The sequence below is a fragment of the Carlito syrichta genome, unplaced genomic scaffold (genome assembly GCF_000164805.1).
Source record: "Carlito syrichta isolate Samal-C Ts95f unplaced genomic scaffold, Tarsius_syrichta-2.0.1 Scaffold71963, whole genome shotgun sequence".
NCBI classification, from domain to species: domain Eukaryota; kingdom Metazoa; phylum Chordata; class Mammalia; order Primates; family Tarsiidae; genus Carlito; species Carlito syrichta.
Window position 1 is genome coordinate 386,760 of NW_007016059.1, and position 18,536 is coordinate 405,295.

Genomic DNA, 18,536 nt, shown 5'->3' on the forward strand with positions numbered 1-18,536 from the left:
GGGGGATTGCAGGGTCATATGGAAGGTTGATATTTAGAGCTTTTAGGAATCACCACACTGCTTTCCACAGAGGTTGCACCAGTTTGAAAAAAAAATGTGCAAAAGATAATTTTCACAGTGAACACGAACACATTCAAAAAGCATCAAGAAACAAAATAACCAACCCCCTCAGGAAGTTGTCCCTTGTGTTTCCTTCCAGCACTCCCCCCACAAGGGTAAACAAAATCCTAACTTTGCTACCATAGATTATTTTTGCCTTATTTTGAAACTTCTATAAATGGAAGCATACAGTATGTACTTTCTGTCTTCTTTTGATCAATGATATATTTTTGAAATTCACCTGTGTTGCTGTGGGTAGCATTAGGTTGTTCATTCTCACTTCTTCATAATATTTCATTGAATAAATATACTACAATTTATTAGTCATTCTACTCACAATGGACATTATGGATATTCAGGTTGTTCCACTGAGACTACTACAAATAGTGCTACTATGCATTTCTATTGGGTATATACCTAACAGTAGAATTATGAGTTGTCAATACTGTTTTGGGTCATAAATGATGAATAGCCATAAATTGACAATACCAAATCTCTTGTATAATTTTTGTACCTGAAAAAGACAATTTTGAATGTGTTTTTAGCAACATTGTCAGTGAAATAAATATATAGGCACACAAAGAAATTACTGAGAAGGAAGGGATAGTCAAAATATTCCATAGTCCTCTCACAAATATTCTGTGCCTTCAAGAGAAAAGAAGAATACAAAAAATGAGGGCTCCCTCAGGCCAGGCTGGAGGTAGGGGCAGTCTTGGGAAGGCATCAAGTGCCCAAGGAGAGGCGTTATATGGGTGGCCATGTGCCAACTGCCATCTTTCAGAAGTGGTGCAAGATACACTCTTCACGTGGGGTTTGAGGTTCTCTGAGGTCAGTGAGGAACAGAAGAGACCTCCCTGACCACAAGGAGACTTTTCTCAGCCCCCAGAACCGATGGTAATCATCTGAAGGGACCCACGTACTGGGCTGAGTTCCAACAGATTGGAGCAGGGAAACAGAGGATGTGAGGAAGAGCCAAGACTAAGCTGTGGAACACGGGTGATGACTCAAGGATAAAAAGACATTAGTCGCAGACGCGGAGGTGCAGCCAGCCAGTGGACCTTGGCAAGATGTTTGATCTTACCCGTAATTAGAGGAATGTATGTGGAAACAGCAAGGAGCTGGCATTTGCCTACAGTGAAATTTTCTAGAATGACTTGCTAATATGAAGTGTGGGCAGGAAGTGAAGGATTACACCCTCCCATTCTACTGCTAGTGGGCCTGTGAATTGATGGGGCCACTTAGGAGGGGAACCCAGCAGTATCTAGTACAATGAAAAACAATACGCATACCCTGTGGGGGGAAATGTGAGCTAGATGCTCAGTCAACAACCTCAGGAAATATGTTTCTGCCCCTTGAAAATGGACTGGGGAAGAAGAGAAACATATGAGATGACATCTCATAACAAGAGCTAACATGTCCAGGCCTGGGGACATTAGGTACCCTGGCGTGGTTTTCCTGATTTCTCTGGTAGACTTTATAAGTTGTCATCATTTGGGAAAATCTAGGGCTGAGAGGGTAGGTAATGTCACTAGGCAATCCCACAGCTCTGCTCTTAAATACTGTGCTGTGCTGTGTAGGAGGGGACTGATGGCTTAATGCTTCAAGCGCCAAATAGTTTTATTTTAAGAGGTTGTGATTGTAATCTTTAACTCTCTCGTCAGACAGTTAAAGTGACCCTCCTATAGATCGATGTTTTGGGGTTTTTTGAGTTGGGATCTCACTCTTGTAGCCCAGGCTGGAGTGCAAAGGCACAATTACGACTCACCACAGGCTTGGGCTCAGGAGATCCTTCAGCCTCAGCCTCCCAAGTAGCTGAGACTACAGGCGTACACCCCTTCGCTCTGCTAATTTTTTAATGTTTTGTAGAGGTGAGGTCTCACTATGTTGTCCAGGCTAGTCTGGAACTCCTGGGCTCAAGCAATCCTCCTGCCTCGGCTTCCCAAGGTGCTGGAATTTCAGGTATGAGTCATGGCACCTGATCTCAATGAATTTTTTTTTATTTCAATTTTTTAATTTTGTTTTTATTTCAATAACTTTAGGGGTACAAGTGGTTTACTGGGCATCTACCCAGAGGCAAAAAATTATTACACAAAAAAGACACCTGCACTTGTATGTTTATGTCAGCACAATTCACAATAACAAAGATATGGAATCAGTCTAAGTGCCCATCAACTGACGAATGAATAAGAAAAATGTGGTATGTATACACCATGGAATAGTAAGATCAGTGCAGCTTGCAGGTTACAAGCCTGCGGCCCCAAGCCTGCCCAGAATTGTGCAGCTGGTAGCAATGCTGGCTCGGGAACCAATAGCTCCTGCCTCATCTTGGTTTGGAAAACCAAGAGGTCAGTGGTATGTTGATTTCTGAGCCACTAGGTGACTACTAGGAGGACATTTTACGTACAGCTGATGGCTTAACGCCTCATGCGCTAAATCGTTTTATTTTAAGAGGTTGAGATGGTAATCTTTTAAAAAAATGTATAATACATTTTCTTGTTTTTAAAAAATGTTTTACTGTGGGGAATTTCATGCATATAGAAAAGTAGACCAATTGGTATTACGAGACCCCATGTACTCAACACTCAATGTCACTGGTGATCAATTCATGGCTTATCTTGTTTCCTCTAGATCAGAGGTTGACAAACTACAACCTGTGGGCCAAATTTGGCCACCTACATGCTTTAAAATAAAGTTTTATTAAAACTACACTCCTATTTCACAGGGTGTAGGTCTTGCCCTCATGATCACAAGGTGGTTCATGAACTTCTGACTTTGCATATTGTCTATAGCTGCTCTTGTGCTACAATGGCAGAGTTGAGTAATGGTGACAAAGGTGTCTAGCCCACAAAGCTTGAAATATTTGCTATACAGCTCATTCCAGAAAAGTTCATCTCCTGTTCTAGATACTCTCATCGACTTCCCCTCTCCCATGTTATTTTAAAGCAAATCCCAGACATCATGCAATTTCATCAAATATTTCAGGAAGTTTCTTTAAAGAAAAAAATTCTTTTTTTTCTGAATAAAAAAGCATAACCACGGTACCATTATCCCACCTAAAAATATTGCTTAATATTGTCAAATATCCCACAAGTGCTCAAATTTCTAATCGTCTCCTTGTTTTCTTAAGCAATGAACAGTGATTCTGTGTGGGGCCAGTGCTCAAGTGTCACTTTCTTGCTTTGCTCTTCAGTGATAATGAAAGGACATTCAAGGATTTTTTAGATGTGACAAAGTCATGAGACCAGTCTTAAGGTTATAGTAACATGGTTCAGAGTTCTTTGCCCCAGGAGTGAGTTATGTAATCAAAAGTATATCTCCCTGGGGCCCCCTCACTCTGAATAGTTTTGGGTTAATTCCTTAGTTAGGATTAGTGTTCAGACTGAAAAGACTAGAGGTGGTGTTCTTAAGAGAAAGTAGCTCTGCCTAATGGCAGTAGAAGGACGCAAGATCGTGGGCCTTAAGGGGCATTAGGAACAGTGTCTTTGAAGGGATAATGGACTTTGCAGTCTAGGTCTATCAGACCTAGACTATCTATGTTTTATCAGACCTAGACTATCTATGTTTTATCAGAGAGGAAAGTGAAGCCAGGAGGAAGCCAAGAGATGGGGGAAAAATGGAGATGTCAAAGGAATGGGGGTTTCTAAAAGGTCAAAGAGTAAATATAGGGGGAGGATAAAAAGGAGAAAGGCAGGTAAACCAGAGGGTGGGAGGTTGGAGTTCAAGAGTTCAGAGGCAATGATCAAGTCCCAGGGGTAGCTATGGTTAGTGACTGAGGAGGAGGTGATGGTAACTGGGATAGAGGTCAAAGAACCAGGAGGCTAAGATCTTGGATGGGCATTTGCATAGGCATCACCATGCTGTTGATGACAATGGCTAGGAAGGACCTAGGGCTGCAGAACGATTTAACTGCATTTCCAAGGAACATTGGCTTTCACAATGAAGTAGAGAAATAAGAGATTGTGAACAAGAGTGGAACAAGGAGAATGCCACTCTCAACCCTAGACCCTGCCATGTGTGGAGTGTGGAAAGATGAGTGGCTTTCATTTGATAAGGCTGCATATGGAGCAGTGTCTCTGGGAGAGAGCCTAGTTTCAATGAAGTTTGAGAGATAGAAGAAGAGACTTTTGGCATGAATTAAGATGGGTGGGTTGTTTACCAGACAATGGGGTACGTGTGAAGGGGGTAGAACATAGGAGGTTAGTGTCAACAGGACAGAGCCCGTAACAGTGTGGGGATGAGACGGGGAGATGATGGGTGACAAGAGGGGTTTGCATGTTGGGTGGTGTCTAGGGACAACAGATATGGGAGCCGTGACGGGATAAGCTGACCTTAGGTTCCGCAAAGTATGATTCAGCACTGGTGCAAGCTGGAGCTCCATGACACTACAGGCTGGTGTTTGGAATTCAAAACAATATGTTGGTATTTAAGGATCCAAAATGTTAGTCCACATGACTATGGTCTTGTGGTGGAAATGGCAGGGGCAGCTCTCGGGGATCAGGAAGAACAATCACTTAGGTCTGGATTGTGTTTTGTTTGAAATCCTAGATAGGCCCAGAGAAGGCCTATTTTTCTGTCACATAATAAAAAGTTCAGCATATCTGGTCCACTATCAGAGGGAGAGAGGGCCGGCTAGAAGCCCAAACCTCACCTGCATGCAATTTTCATATGTACCCCCACAACTGAAAATAAAATAAAATAAAATGTTCAGCAGTGACCAGTCTGGGAAAGGTATGGTAGAGACTCCACAACATCATCAGGTACCCAGACTTCCTTCAATTACACATTTCACAGGGTGTGGCCCTGCCCTCATGATCACAAGGTGGTTCATGGAACTCCTGCCTTTACAACCACATTGCAAGGAGGGAGAGAAAAGGTAAATGGGGGCTGCCAGCTGTAAGCTCCCTTTAATAACTGTTCCTGAAAGTCCCACCAATGACTTTAGTTTCTATACCAGTGGCCTCCCCATCTGTAGGAGAGGCTGGGAAATGTAGTCTAAAAATATATTTATGTGATTATACTAGTAAAAAAAAAAGTGAGCAGGCAACTAATATCTCTGCTACAGATTTTAGAGAAACAGGAACTATTATTACTTAATTCAACTGAACTTGGCTTTGTGTATTGACTTTTTATCCATATGCTGCATGATTTTCAGGTCTCCTTATTTCATTTCTGGTTCAACATTTTTTTTCCCCTTAACCTGGATCACTTGGGCGTTGTCCTTCATTTTAAGTTCTCCCCTTCATCTTCCTTTATTCTAAGCCACATTATGCTCTCCAATGTCCTTGGTCACCGAAGAGATGGCGGGGGGGGGCGCCTTCTTCAAGTTCTACCACCGTGTTAGGAATCACCTGTATTAGTTTTTGCTGTGTAACAAACCTGTCCAGAATTTAGTAGCTTAAAGCAACCACTGCATTCTCTCTCATGATTCTGTGGGATGGTTTGCCTTAGTTGGGTAGTTCTTTATCTGGTCTCAACAGGAACACTATTTTTTAAAGTTTCTATAACTAGTAGTTATTCTAACAGATATAGCTACAGTCTTATATTCATTTTGTATGCCCAAATTCCCTCATATTAGGGAAAAACAATGTGGTTTCCCCCCATGATCATAAAAAGTTGTGTGTGTTGGTCATATTAAAGAGAACATCGTTGAAGAAGGATTACTATGGTTTCAGTATTTTTTTAAAAAAAACCTATAAAAATAAGACTGTAAAGATTAGTAAGTAGACTACCTTCTCCCTTTCCTTTCTCCTATGGCTCAATGCCTTGATTGCTTTAGGTGACTGTGAGTAAATATCTGGGGAATCTTCTGCCTGGGCGTCATCTCCCCATTTCTGACCCATAATATGAATCAGAATATAATATTCCCCTCAAGAAATATACCTATGATTCTCACACAAAGCTCTTCCTGAATTTGCAAGAAAAGAGAACTAAAGAAGAAGGTATCCATTGTTCTTTGAGTTCTGCTACCTGCTAATTTAGTTTTAGGTAGTTCTCTGAGTTTAACAATCTGTGCTAATCTGCAGTGTAGTTATGAGGCCTAATAAAGCAGTCCTATTTTCTTTTCCTTTTTTTTGGGGGGGGGTCAAGGTTTCACTCTGTCACCCAGGCTGGAGTGCAGTGGTACAATCACAGTTTACCGCAGCTTTGACTTCTTAGGCTCAAGCAATCCTCCCACCTCAGCCTCTTGAGTAGCTGGGACTACAGGCATGTGCCCCCATGTCTACCCCCAGCTAATTTTTTTATTTTTTTTTTTGTACAGACAAGATATCACTACGTTACCTAGGCTGGTCTCTAACTCCTGGACTCAAGTGATCCTCCCACCTTGACTTCCCAAAGTGCTGGGCCCTGTGCCTGCCCCGTATAATCTTATAATAGAAAGTACTTAATTTTTTAAGAATATAAAGTATTTCTATAAAGAAAAGAATAAAAACTACATTTTCCAGAAAAACAAATAATCACACACATAAGTAAACATAGAATCAACACCATATTTTCTTACTTAGAAAAATTAAACTGTGACACAGGTGATTATTTGGATATTATTAGTACAAAGAATTTAAGTGTACAAGCTTGGTTATGAAAGATCAGGCTAAACCACTTAGGCAAAAGTCTATCTTTAATGTCATGGTTTCCAAGAAGTGTCATAAGAGTCAAACAGAAACATTTCTCTGCACTTTTGGGGGGATTATTCTAGAAAAGTATAGAGAAGTTCATCAACTCATGTAAACAGACCATATATACTGGGAGGAGGGGAGATAAACTGACATTTCCACATTTCATAACTTAATGTGGAAAAATTTAGAAATGCATGAGAAGACACGGTGGTACTATATTTAAAGCAAATATTGGCACACCTTTACAAGAAAGGCATCTTACAATAATATTCTGTTGGTACAGTTTTTCAGCTTGTATTTTGAAAATGGGGGGGCCATATGATGTAATACCAAAAAACAGAACTGATATAAGAAGTCAAAGATCGTGATAGTAACATTCAGTCATCCACAGATAAGAGGCCGTCTGGACATAAACCTGAAACCAGCAAGACGCCGTCCACTGCAATTTCTCCAGTTTTGCCCTTGCCACGTTCTGCTTCAAAAATGATCTAATAATGGAGAGGAAATTAAAAATTACTTCAAAATTTTTCAAACATTGATGTAATCAAACCATTTAATAACTATTAATGAGGACTAAATCGTCCCTTTTGCATTAAAACCAACTTTGACAAGGAGTATATGGTATGTTGTTTTCTAGATGCCAGGTGTCCACACTGAGACAGCTGTGTGCAGACAAAACAGGGTCACAGCATCTCCTAGAGGATTCTGAAAAGCTCTGTAAAGCTGAGAAAGGTAAGATTTACAAGGACATTTTGGAATTGCCATTTAAAGCAAAGCAAAGCAAAAATAACAACAAAATGATTTTCTTTATAAAAACCAGGTTAAAAGTTTAATATTCCCTCTGAACAAAACTACACAGTTGAAAGGGAATTATTTTGGTATATTTAGATTTTGGTAGCTTGTAGTAGTATAATTATTTTTTTAAATATTGGTTTATGTATTTGGAGATTATCTGGAATGACATTGCTTTTATGTGTTGAATAATGTTTCATAATATGTTATAATAATTTATATCTAAGAAATTTATTAATAATTGAACAAGAAAAAAATTTCTTTATGAGAAATTTCTCATGTATAGAAAACAGAGAATGAATACCAAAAAAAATTGTCTTCAAATTAGACACAAAATGACAGGGATTCATTTAACAAAAATAAGAATATACAGTGATTATTATATACCCATTCATTTATCTGAACATATTTTAAAATAAATATGATTAAACTAAATATTTGGTGATTTAATGTTTATAAGCCTCTTCAATATTGTCATGCTTTTTTAAAAAAAGTTCATGTTAATTTTATAATCATAAAAAATATTCTTAAAGTTCAATAGTTATGAATATAATGCTAGCTACAATTGACAGAACACCTCTGCAATAGCATTCACGATAAGGAGAAATATGTCGCCTGTATCTCCCATGTGTCTCCACAAAGAGGGAACTAGGCCTCGTGGGTTCTATAATTCTCAATATAAGAAATAAGCAGATTTAGACAGCAAAATGATTCTGACTCAAGATGATTAAGGTTACTCTGGAACAAAATTTTAGAAAGAAAAGAACACAATTTAAAACATGCTATTCTTCTATAAAATGACACACACATGTATGTTATCAAAATGGAATTTGGCAATAACCTATGCTTACTGTGGTTTATAATAGCTTAAAATATGGATTCATGTGGAAAGTAAAGTGTGAAATATGAAAGCACTTGTGTTATTGTGGTGTAATTATGAATCTTTACTTTTCTCCAATAATATAATTTCCTTTTGTCTTTTCTAAACTTTTTAAAAATAAATTCAAACCTAAATAAATTGACATTTTAAAGAAAGGCTCTTTAGGAATCATGTTCACAACAATGCCACCATGCAACTATTGAACATCCACAACAAGATCTCTTTTTTGCTTTATAGATAATCAAAGAACAGTTCTCAAGGTTGCAGAGAGGAAGCAACTGGAGGCTTGCTATCATCACTGTATCTAGCTTTTTCTGGCTCCCAAAGAGAAGACAGGAAACCTCAAGGGGACAAATGGAGATGAAAAGGGCCTGTGACTGCCCACCATACAGGCTCTTTTTTGCTCTGGAGCTGGGTACATTTATTTTTTTCTTTTCCTTCCTTTCCTTACTCCCTCCCTGCCCCCTTCTTCCTTCCTTTTCTTCCCTTCCCTCCTTCCCTCTCTCCCTCCCTCTCTCCCTCCCTCCTTCCCTCCACAGTTATACTTTGATTTAGAGAAGGCAATGTGACTTATCTTGTATATCTAAGTTTATACAGTAAGAGTCACATCTGTTACAAATCTGCACAGCCAATTTGACATTGCTAAACTGAAATAGATGCTTTAGTCTGCATTAGTCAGCCTCCTCACCCTTCAATATCCCCCATCACAGTTTCCCCTAGAACTGAAGAATTCAGAGCACAGGCACCTGAGTCTGAGCATCCCTCTTAACATAGCACTGCTATATTACAGTGTGATTGCTGGGCAGGCTCTTTGGGAGAATGCTTTCAAAAATGTATGCTTAAAAAATCACTATTTTGACAGTATTTCCTCCCCACAAGTTACAAGTTATATAAAAAAAATTCCCCATGTTATATAAAAAATATTCCCCTTGTTATATGAAAAATATTCCCCAGCACATGTGAAAGTAATTATAAATGTTGTGTAGAGGCATATTTCAATTCTTCAACATGGAGTGTCATCCATATATAGCATGGATCAGGGCCAGAGTTCCCAAAACATGCCACAAACACAACAAGGTAAACATGTGGATTGGATTTGTATTGATTTAAATATACTGCAATGAAAATAAATTTGAATTAATGCATGTGTCAGTCCTAAACAAGCATTGACTGCTTTTACCACAGAGGGGAAGGGTGGTTAGGACATCTACTAACCAGCACCCAGCATATATTTTTATTTCTAGTCACTTCTTATGATATGTGATGTGTGTGTGTGTGTGTATGTGTATACACATACACTCACATATATTTTAATGAAGTACCAAAGACATGATCTTGGCACATCATATCTAGAAAAAAAGATTCAAGAACTGTACAGAATCATAGAGACTTGACAAAAGGGATTTTAAAGGTGATTGAATTAAACTTTGGAAGATATTGTAAATAAGATGTTCTACTTTAATTAGAGTGTTACAAGTAAATCAAATGATGTTAAATTTGATGTATGACCCTAGAGACTAGGCTTTCTACTTTGATGCCTATTACCAAGAAATAAGATTTGACTTACATTAATCATCATCTTTTACAAGCAAAGTATAAATGGAATTCCAATTCATGGATCTATTAATTGTCCTTTCTATTATCACTTCTTCATGGACTTTCTTCCAGCTTTTACCCTATCTTTTTCCTTCCTACCTTGACCAAACTTTTCACGAGGGTCCACAGTGGCTGTCTCCTGGCTCTGATCCATTCCTTCCTCATCTTCCTATAGTGTGACCTTGGCCCTTTCCCTCCAAAAAAACAACTTCTGCAAAAGTCACCAGCCATCTCTTGATGGTCAAACTCAATAGACTCTTTGTGATTTTTATTCTGTTTGTTCCTTCTCAGTGTTTCATCCCATTTACCAACTTCCTCTTAAAACCTTGTTTTCTTTTCCTTTATTAAACCCACTGTGCAATAAAATAGTTTTACTTCAGTAGGTCTGTGTTGTCCAAACCCTGCATATTCCAAATAAAGGTTTGGCTCTCCACTGGTTCTTGGGAGATAACCTGTAAGCCCTTAGACTATCTTACTTGATTAAGAGTGTCTCTGTTTACCTGAGGATTTGGGCCATACCAGAGAGTTTATGCTAATAACGTGATTTATGGTAGGGGCCTTGGGTCACATGGTATCTACCTGACCTTGAGAGAGGTTGAATAATGAATAATTAAAGTCAACCACACAGGCAGTCACAGACTGATACCCAACAAAAACCATGGACACCAAGGCTTGGGTGAGTTTCCCTGGTGGGCAATACTTTGTGAGTGTTGTCACACCCGGTTGCTGGGAGAATTAACTGTCTGCATGACTCTACTGGGAGAGGAAAACTGCAAGCTTGAGCCTAGTCTCCCCTAGATTCTGCCTTATGTCTCTTTTTCTTTTATGGATTTTAATCTATAGAAACCCTTATTGTGAATATAACAGCTTTTCTGAGTTCTGTGAATTCTTCTAGGGAACCATTGAACCTGAGGGTAGTCAGGGATCACAACAGCCACTTTTTCAGTTCAGTTGAAAAAACATTTTAAAAAGCACTTTCTAGCTGCCATTCATTGTGCTAAGTTCTGGGCATAGAACAAATGAGCAATACATTATTTTATACGTTAAGGAATGTATAGCCTGGTTTGGGAGGATTGGTGAGAGGAGCCTGGCAAGCAGGTCATCTTCATAGAACATGATACACAAGTGCTTGCCAAGTATTGTCATTAGTTGTACTGATTAATCACCTTACCCATTTTGTTCTAGAACATAAGTTCTTTAAGTGTAGGAAAAAGTCTTCTTTCTCATCTTTGTATCCCCAAATATGCTTCAGTAGGTGTTTTGCTGTTTATTAAATCATTGAGGAAGAATGTATATCTCAAGTTTAATCATTTTTCCTCACTTACGCTTTTGGTAGTATCAGTCCCTTGATACAGCTGAATTTTCCCCGTCTTCCACCTTTCGTCCTCACTCCTGGTCTCCTCCCATGCCAGGGCATTGTTACTATTTTTCACAAACACTCGAAGTTTCCCTACTTTGTCTCCGGCCAGCCGGTAATCAAAGAGCAAACAGAAATTGCTTTGGGGCTGTAGGTCGGGGAGGAGAAGTTTCAATCGACCAATGTCTTTCTTGTGACCTACCAAGGCCGGAACTGCCATATAATAGCCAACAGCTTTAAAAGAAGGGGGAAAAAAAGCACAATTAATGAGGCCATTGTAAAGAGTTTGGCTATAATGTATAAAAGAACCATAAAAAGTGAACAACAGTCTCTGATAGGGAATGCTGAAGTCCCTTTCATTTCAAATATAGGAACAAAATTTGCATACTAAAATCAACGTTAGGAACCACATAGTTGAAATCCTTGGTTATATAGAGAAGTAAACTGAGGGTCAGAGAAACTGAGGATTTGTTCACATTCACAAAGCTTGGCAGCAAGATTCTAATGCAACAGCCCTTTAACACTGCAGGTAATCTGCAACTGATGGAGAGCTTGGGTTTCAGAACTTCGTTTCTACCTTGATATCTTAAACATGGAAATGCATTTCCCCACGGAGTCAATGATATGTGCGATGGCCATCTCCTTAGGAGGGTTCAGAGTGCAGTGTTTAAGCCACGACACACCTGCACTGGTAATTATGGTTTCATAGATATCAGCCACCAAGTGCAACATATCACTCTGAGTTCTGATTTAGAATGACAAGAACACATCCTCCTCCTATTCCTACAAATCTTCTAAGTATTTTTTCACCAGTGATAGTGAGTTTTTGCTCATCTTCAATCTTCTGGTTGTGGCTTTGACAAACTTAGGCAAAAACTCTCAAAGAGTAGGGTCTGAAGAAATTGCTATGAGGGAGAAATTCCAATAGAAGCCAGTAAGAAAACACTGGGGAAAGGATGGGGTCTTCTACTACTACAATTTGGAGACCTTGCAGGACCCAGGATGACACTGCCTTGGTTTTCAATGGATCAGAGACTGGTCATCTTACCCAGCTAATATGAGGGGGACTCACAAAACTCTGGAATTTGTTTATTAAAAATTGTGTATTTGGTCTTACATGTTTAAACTTCAGCCACCTTCAAAGTAGTCTCCGTTTGATGCAATACACCTATTGAGATGCTTTTTCCACTGCAAAAACAGTTTTTGAACTTGTCAATTTTGATGTCTTTTAGTGCTTCTGCCATTTTTGTTTCACTTCTTCCACATCAGCAAAACATTTCCCTTTGAGGACTTTTTTCATCCAGGGAAACAAAAAAAAAGTTGCATGGGGTGAAGTCAGGTGAAGAGGGAGGGTGGGGTACAGGGGTCACGCTGGTTTTGGTTAAAAAAAACTGCTGAACACTCAGCGTGGTGTGGGCAGGTGCACTTGTACATCACGCATCATGAAATGGGCAAACGCATTGAAAGAATCTCCAAAAAAAAATCACTGAAGCCAAATGCAGCCAAACAACCCTAGCTGGTATACTGATGCCAGTGGGTTCCTGGAACGCTTACCTAGTGGTGGAAGCCTGTACTACAAGGGGCCCACTCTCCAAAAAATCATTCCAGTTTCTTTGGGTCCCCTTCAAAGAAAAATCCAGATTTATCAAATAAAAGCACAGGATGTCCAATGGAAGTTTGAATTTCACATAAATGACATGTTTGAAATATACTAAAAAGTATTCGTTGCTCATCTGAAATTTAGGCAACCTATACATTATCTGATAACTCTACCAGTTACTCTCTCTCTTCTGTGACCAACTGCGGCAGCTTTCCCTTTCCCTCTCAGATAAAGCCTGTTTTGAGCTGTCTTTGAGGTTTTATCCTTCTCATAATGCTAACTCATATCCCACTTTTTTTTTTAACTCTGTAGGGAAAGAAAAGTTCACCTAGAGAAATGATGGAGGTACAGGAAGAGAGGAGGGTATGCTTTGAATGATGCAGAAGCTGAGATCCCCAGGGTCACTTGTGAATTGGGTGTTTGTAAATAGATGACTTCTCATTGATGGGAAACTCAATGTAAGACATTGTGGAGTGACTAGGTGAGCTGTCGAGGTCTTGGAATAACCTACGGGCTCCAAATGTGATATAGCTCTGCCAGTCATAAATTTTAAAATGCCATGATGGAAGCAAGGAGAAACTCAGTTTAGTTTTCAACAAGATAGCTTCTTCAAGTGTATAGTCTCCAACCTGGTTAAACTTGCCCTATGCTTACTCTGAATCTTTAGCAAAAGTCACACTCACACAACTGCTGTGTTAGATAAATCCCCTCTACCCTAATCCCAAGTTCTAAAAGGAATTCATGTTAGGGCATATTCAGGTATTCTGATTTCATATGAGGACTTGGAAAAAAAAAAAGATCTTGGGAAGGAATTAGTTTAGAGGAAGGATCTAGAAGAAGGATTTTTTTAACGGAAGGCTGAGCCTGTATATGGTACATGATAAGGTACAGTTGTCCCTGAAGGTATAACACTAACCTTTAATTATACAATCAGCCTTCAGGAGATAGGGATTCCATTCTTACTCCAAATGGGATCTGGAAACTAAACTCTCTACCTAAAGGAAAAGCTGGGGTCCATGGGTGTTTAAGTGTGTGATGGAGAGGGCAGGAAATCTGCAGTTCAGAGCTGAGGTTGAGAAAAATCCAAGGTCAGGTGACTGGGGAAAAAACCCTCAAACAACAGAAGGGAAAACCCAGTCCAGGAGTTCAGGTCGTAGGCTTGATTCTCATTATGATTTTGATGCTTTGAGGGGTGACTCTACTAAAACTCCAGGTTTTTAAAGGTCATATTCCCTTTCAAGATTTATTCCTCCCCCCACCTAAAATCAAACCAAACCAATGAAAAACTACATTGCAATGACTGGTAAACTGAGAAAAAAGAGCAACTTCTTTCTACCCTTTCCCTGACACTCCCAAACTTTATACAAATCTTACATCTCTCTCTCAGCAGCAGGAGAGTGAACATGGAAGAGGTTTGCTGGAACATTCGTTGTGGGGTCAGGCGTGTGAGAAAAGAATTCAGTAGTAGAATATACACTGGACCAAGTTAGTCATCTATCATGGGAGACCTCGGAAGATCTATTGGTATCCAAAGACGACAAATAACCCTGCCCTAACAAGTGACAGGAATAATAGCCCTCCATCACTGGAGAGTCTTCCTTATCCTCCTCATATTGCAGAACACGAAATAGTCAAATCTAAATACCATTATCCCGATCAGCAGGATTCCAGTCAAAATCATCTTCTCTATCCTGTTTCCAGTCACAGATCCCATGATCAAAGCTGCAGTCAACTGAGATATTCAAATCTGCTTTAAAAAAAAAAAGAGTGCATTTCATAACCACTAAGAGCTTTAGGAAGATGTCTAACATTTGGAGCTCTGGAAGGTATACCATGCTTTCAGTTGCACAGAGTACAGATTATGGCATACCCTGTTTCCAGTTAAATCTGTAAAGCCATCCCGAAACAATTTTGATGTGTTCTTAAAAAACAAAAACAAATTTTTAAAAAGTAATGGGCAAGATTTCCATGTACAAAGATCATCAGAGAATATAAGCAATTGTTTATAAAACTCAGGCCGGAAAAGAAAATCTCTCCTACCCAAATAAACCAGAGAAGACCTTGCCAGAACTTTCTGGATGCTTTGTGGAATAGTAAGTTTCATACAATCCCTGACTTACCAGCATTTATTTAGCACATAAGTGTACTAATCACGTTTTTTATTTGCTATATTTTATGGTATTTTGACATCTGGGGGGACCTTCCAGACTTGAGGAGGGACTGCCACTCCCAGGGCTAGCTAATTCCTAGACAGAGCAAACGACTCATCTGGAATGTGCCTCTCATACACAAGCTAGACACCCCCTTCATCTAACACACATCGAGTCAATATTACCTCTGCCCTGATGACTCAGGGTTCAGGTACCGGAAGACCTATGCCCCAAAGACCACTGGAATCATTCAAAATATCTAATCCTAAACTGTCTGCCCTGCTCTGCCTTGCCTTTCCTGCAGAAGCCACAGTAAAGGCTGTGACCTAGGCTTTCCCCTCACTCCTGCTCTTGCTTCCTGACCAAACCTGCTGCTTCTTCCCTCACAGCTCTGTGTGACATGGGGTGCCCCCTTTTCCTAGGAAATGTCAGCAATAAATCCTTCTTTCAATGGCATTTGCCTGTGTTGTCACTCAGTTCTGTAAACTAAAGTCCTGCAGGTACAAATGAGGCAATATGTGACAAAATTTTCTTTTCTTCACTTCATGAGTCAACATTCCAGGTAGAAATTCGCCACTGGTGTGTTGGATTAAATAAGCCAACTCACTGCCAGTTTCTTTCTTTTTTTAAAATTTTTATTATAAAGATGTGGGGTACATTTCAGGGTTAGGTATATCAACATTGATCATGCAGGTACCCCCTTTGATGAGGTATGTCCCTCCCTCCCCTAGCAGTTTCCCTCAACTGCCAATCCCACCTCGCCTTCCCTTGACAGTAGTTTCTAAATTGTTCATGATTCCCTTGTTTAGATATGGCAGACAAGTAGAAGGGTTGATTCAGCTAGTGTACGTTTTGAACCAGTGCCTCTGGTTACTTTTATGCTGACCAGGGGTCAGCAAACTCACATCCTGGCCCACCGCCTGTTTTTGTAGTTTTATTGAAACATACCACACCCATTCAATCCATGTCATCTATGGCAATAGTTGAACCACAATGACAGAATAGTTGCAAAAGAGACTTTATGGTCCACCAAGCCTAAAATATTTACTATGTGACCCTTTACAGAAAAAAGTTTGCTGACCCCTGATGTAGTTAATAAAAATACTACTGGGAAAGGGAGAAGACTGAGATCCTTCTGATTCCTAACTAAGGCTGGCCTCTGGCTCTGATTTTGAGGCTTTCAACGTTTATGCAGAGGAATAAAGGAATGACAAGAAAGGGGAGTAAGCTTAAAAGGGAAGTGGTTCCAGCTGATTCAATTCAGTTTGCCAGATATTTATACATACTTTATGCCATGTGATCGGATTGTCAAAAAAAGTCTGTTGTCAGACCAGTTTTCGGGAAAGTAAAACTGAGGTTTGTGAGTGATTTGTCCAAGTTCTGCAGATACTGAGTGCCAGAATTGGACGTGAATCCCAAATGAGACTGCAGTCTGGGGCTGGTTGTCCTGCGTATATCCTAAGCCAGCAAAAACACATGGATCCTTTCCTCACTTTCCTTTCTTCTTCACCCCCTATTTTTCTCTATGTCAGCAAAGATATTTTCTTTCTAGTCCCAGTTTTAGAGTTAAAAGATGCCAATAATACTTGCTTCCAGTCTTCAAAGTTCTTTAATGAGTGCTATTACTAGTTTGAGAAGTTGATGTTACCATCCCACAAATAGTGGAACATCAATTTTCCAATTGGTTTACAATCGTGGTTATAATGGCTGCCCCAAACTTCCCCTTCTTCCTCAATATGCAGGAGACTGGGCATGTAAACTGAGACAATGGAATAGTATATAGCAAACTACTCCATAAAGAGATAAAGCTCAAGGCTTTGGTCTCACAAGCACACTATTTCATTTGTATAACACTTTATGGTTTACAAAGTGCTTCCAAATATATTCTCTGGTTCAATCCACACCAGTCTTGAAGCAGATGCTGTTGGTGCCACATCAATATCTGTCAGTACTTATGTTTCACTGTGGGCTTGTGGCATTCTACTGCAAATGCCCACAGCTCTCTGCATGAGGATGCTCTCTGGTTGGAGCACACTCGACTCAAGTCATGTAGGCTAGAATGCTGGGGAGTTATTTTCCCAGGGAGGGCCCTCCTCCAGTGATGGACAGGAGTTGGTGGACAGAAGTCAGACTAGAAACGAGGTTCTCTCCTGTCTTGCAGAGGATCCAAGTGGGATGGAGGGCCAGTTGCCACAGAGGTGACCTTCTCTGCTTTCATGGCAGGCCTGGTGCACCAGGGAATCTGCACCCTCCTAGGAGCAGCCTTCAATCAATGTCAGGTAGAAGTTGGTGCATATATACTGCACCTCCCTTACCCCTCTAGTAGGGGAATTGTGAGCCATGTACTCTACATTGGCTCCCAGAGTTCCCCAGTGGGATTGGGCTTCTGATGCTCATAGTGGAAACTTTCCTAATAATACACCCTTTATTGTCTCCTTCTCTCCCCGTCTCACCTCCCCAGTCTCCAACTGCTATTTCATTGGAACCACTTCCCTTATCAACCACTTGCACACAAATTCTTGTCTTTGGGTCTGTTTCTGGAGATCCCAGTCTAAGGTAGCATCTACACAGAAAGTATTGCACTTATTCCAACTTTATGTTGAAAGCAATGAGGCATTGCAAGTGCAAGTGTCTTGCCCAAGGCAAAAAGCAAGTAGAAGAATTGGTGTGCACACCAGATTTTTCTGATTGGCACTGAGCTCTCCAGGCCATCTTACTGGACTGCTGAAATCACAGGGTCATATGGTCATGTACAAAATTTTAAACTTTCTGTGTTTCATTCAGTATCATTAAAGTATCATTAAGAGAAGCAAAATTTTTAAAATGTTGATTGGGGATACAAAGGGTCATCAACTAGTTTCTTCATGTCACTTAGCAAGGGGAAGTGGGGCAGAACCTGTGAGCACCTGGAGAACATAGCTTATCCCCTGAGCTATGAAACATTTTCCTCCTAACCAGGAAAATGGCAATAGGATGTCTAATGTGGAGAGAGAGAATACTAGAACACTTAGGAGAAATATGGAGGAAAAGATGCCAGTAGGAGATTGGTCATGGGTTACCAGCCTTTGAAGAGTTTTAATAGAAGATTCTCAGATCAAATATGGAGGACTGAACTACAGAGGCACTTTATTCATAGTGGAGATGGTCCTAGAAACCACAGGGACAAAACAAGAGAATGTCCTCACAGGGTAAACACAAAAGGGAAACGAATCAGCACAAGGTTAGGTCATGTATAGTGGTAAGTAAAAAAAAGTTTGAAAAGCGAAGAGAAGATCAAAGCCTCCATACTTATACCCAGCAAAAGAAATAAATATATAAGTAGGCCTTTTCCACAGGTATGTGTAGAGAAGTCACATATAATTCATCATGGGTAGTAATGTTCTAAAGTTCTCAAGAAGGTGAGATCATGCCCAAGAAATTTCAGATTATGAGGCTTTGGTAGGTTGAT

General features: G+C 39.9%; 1 protein-coding gene and 1 long non-coding RNA gene across 2 annotated transcripts in view; one reads left to right on the top strand and one right to left on the bottom strand.

Moving 5' to 3' along the window:
* The window catches only part of LOC103254695, a 20,062-nt gene extending 11,261 nt beyond the window's left edge, over positions 1-8,801 (top strand). Inside the window, exons 2-3 of the long non-coding RNA XR_503978.1 lie at positions 7,351-7,445; positions 8,623-8,801. This is a non-coding gene — a long non-coding RNA (uncharacterized LOC103254695). The remainder of the gene's footprint in view (positions 1-7,350; positions 7,446-8,622) is intronic.
* EGFL6 (EGF like domain multiple 6) overlaps positions 6,625-18,536 on the bottom strand; it is a 62,332-nt gene continuing 50,420 nt past the window's right edge. The window contains exons 10-12 of the mRNA XM_021709591.1: positions 14,584-14,688; positions 11,307-11,572; positions 6,625-7,201 (exon numbers count right to left, since the gene is read on the bottom strand). Coding sequence (XP_021565266.1) covers positions 7,091-7,201; positions 11,307-11,572; positions 14,584-14,688 — 482 coding nt within the window. The 3' untranslated portion in view covers positions 6,625-7,090. The remainder of the gene's footprint in view (positions 7,202-11,306; positions 11,573-14,583; positions 14,689-18,536) is intronic.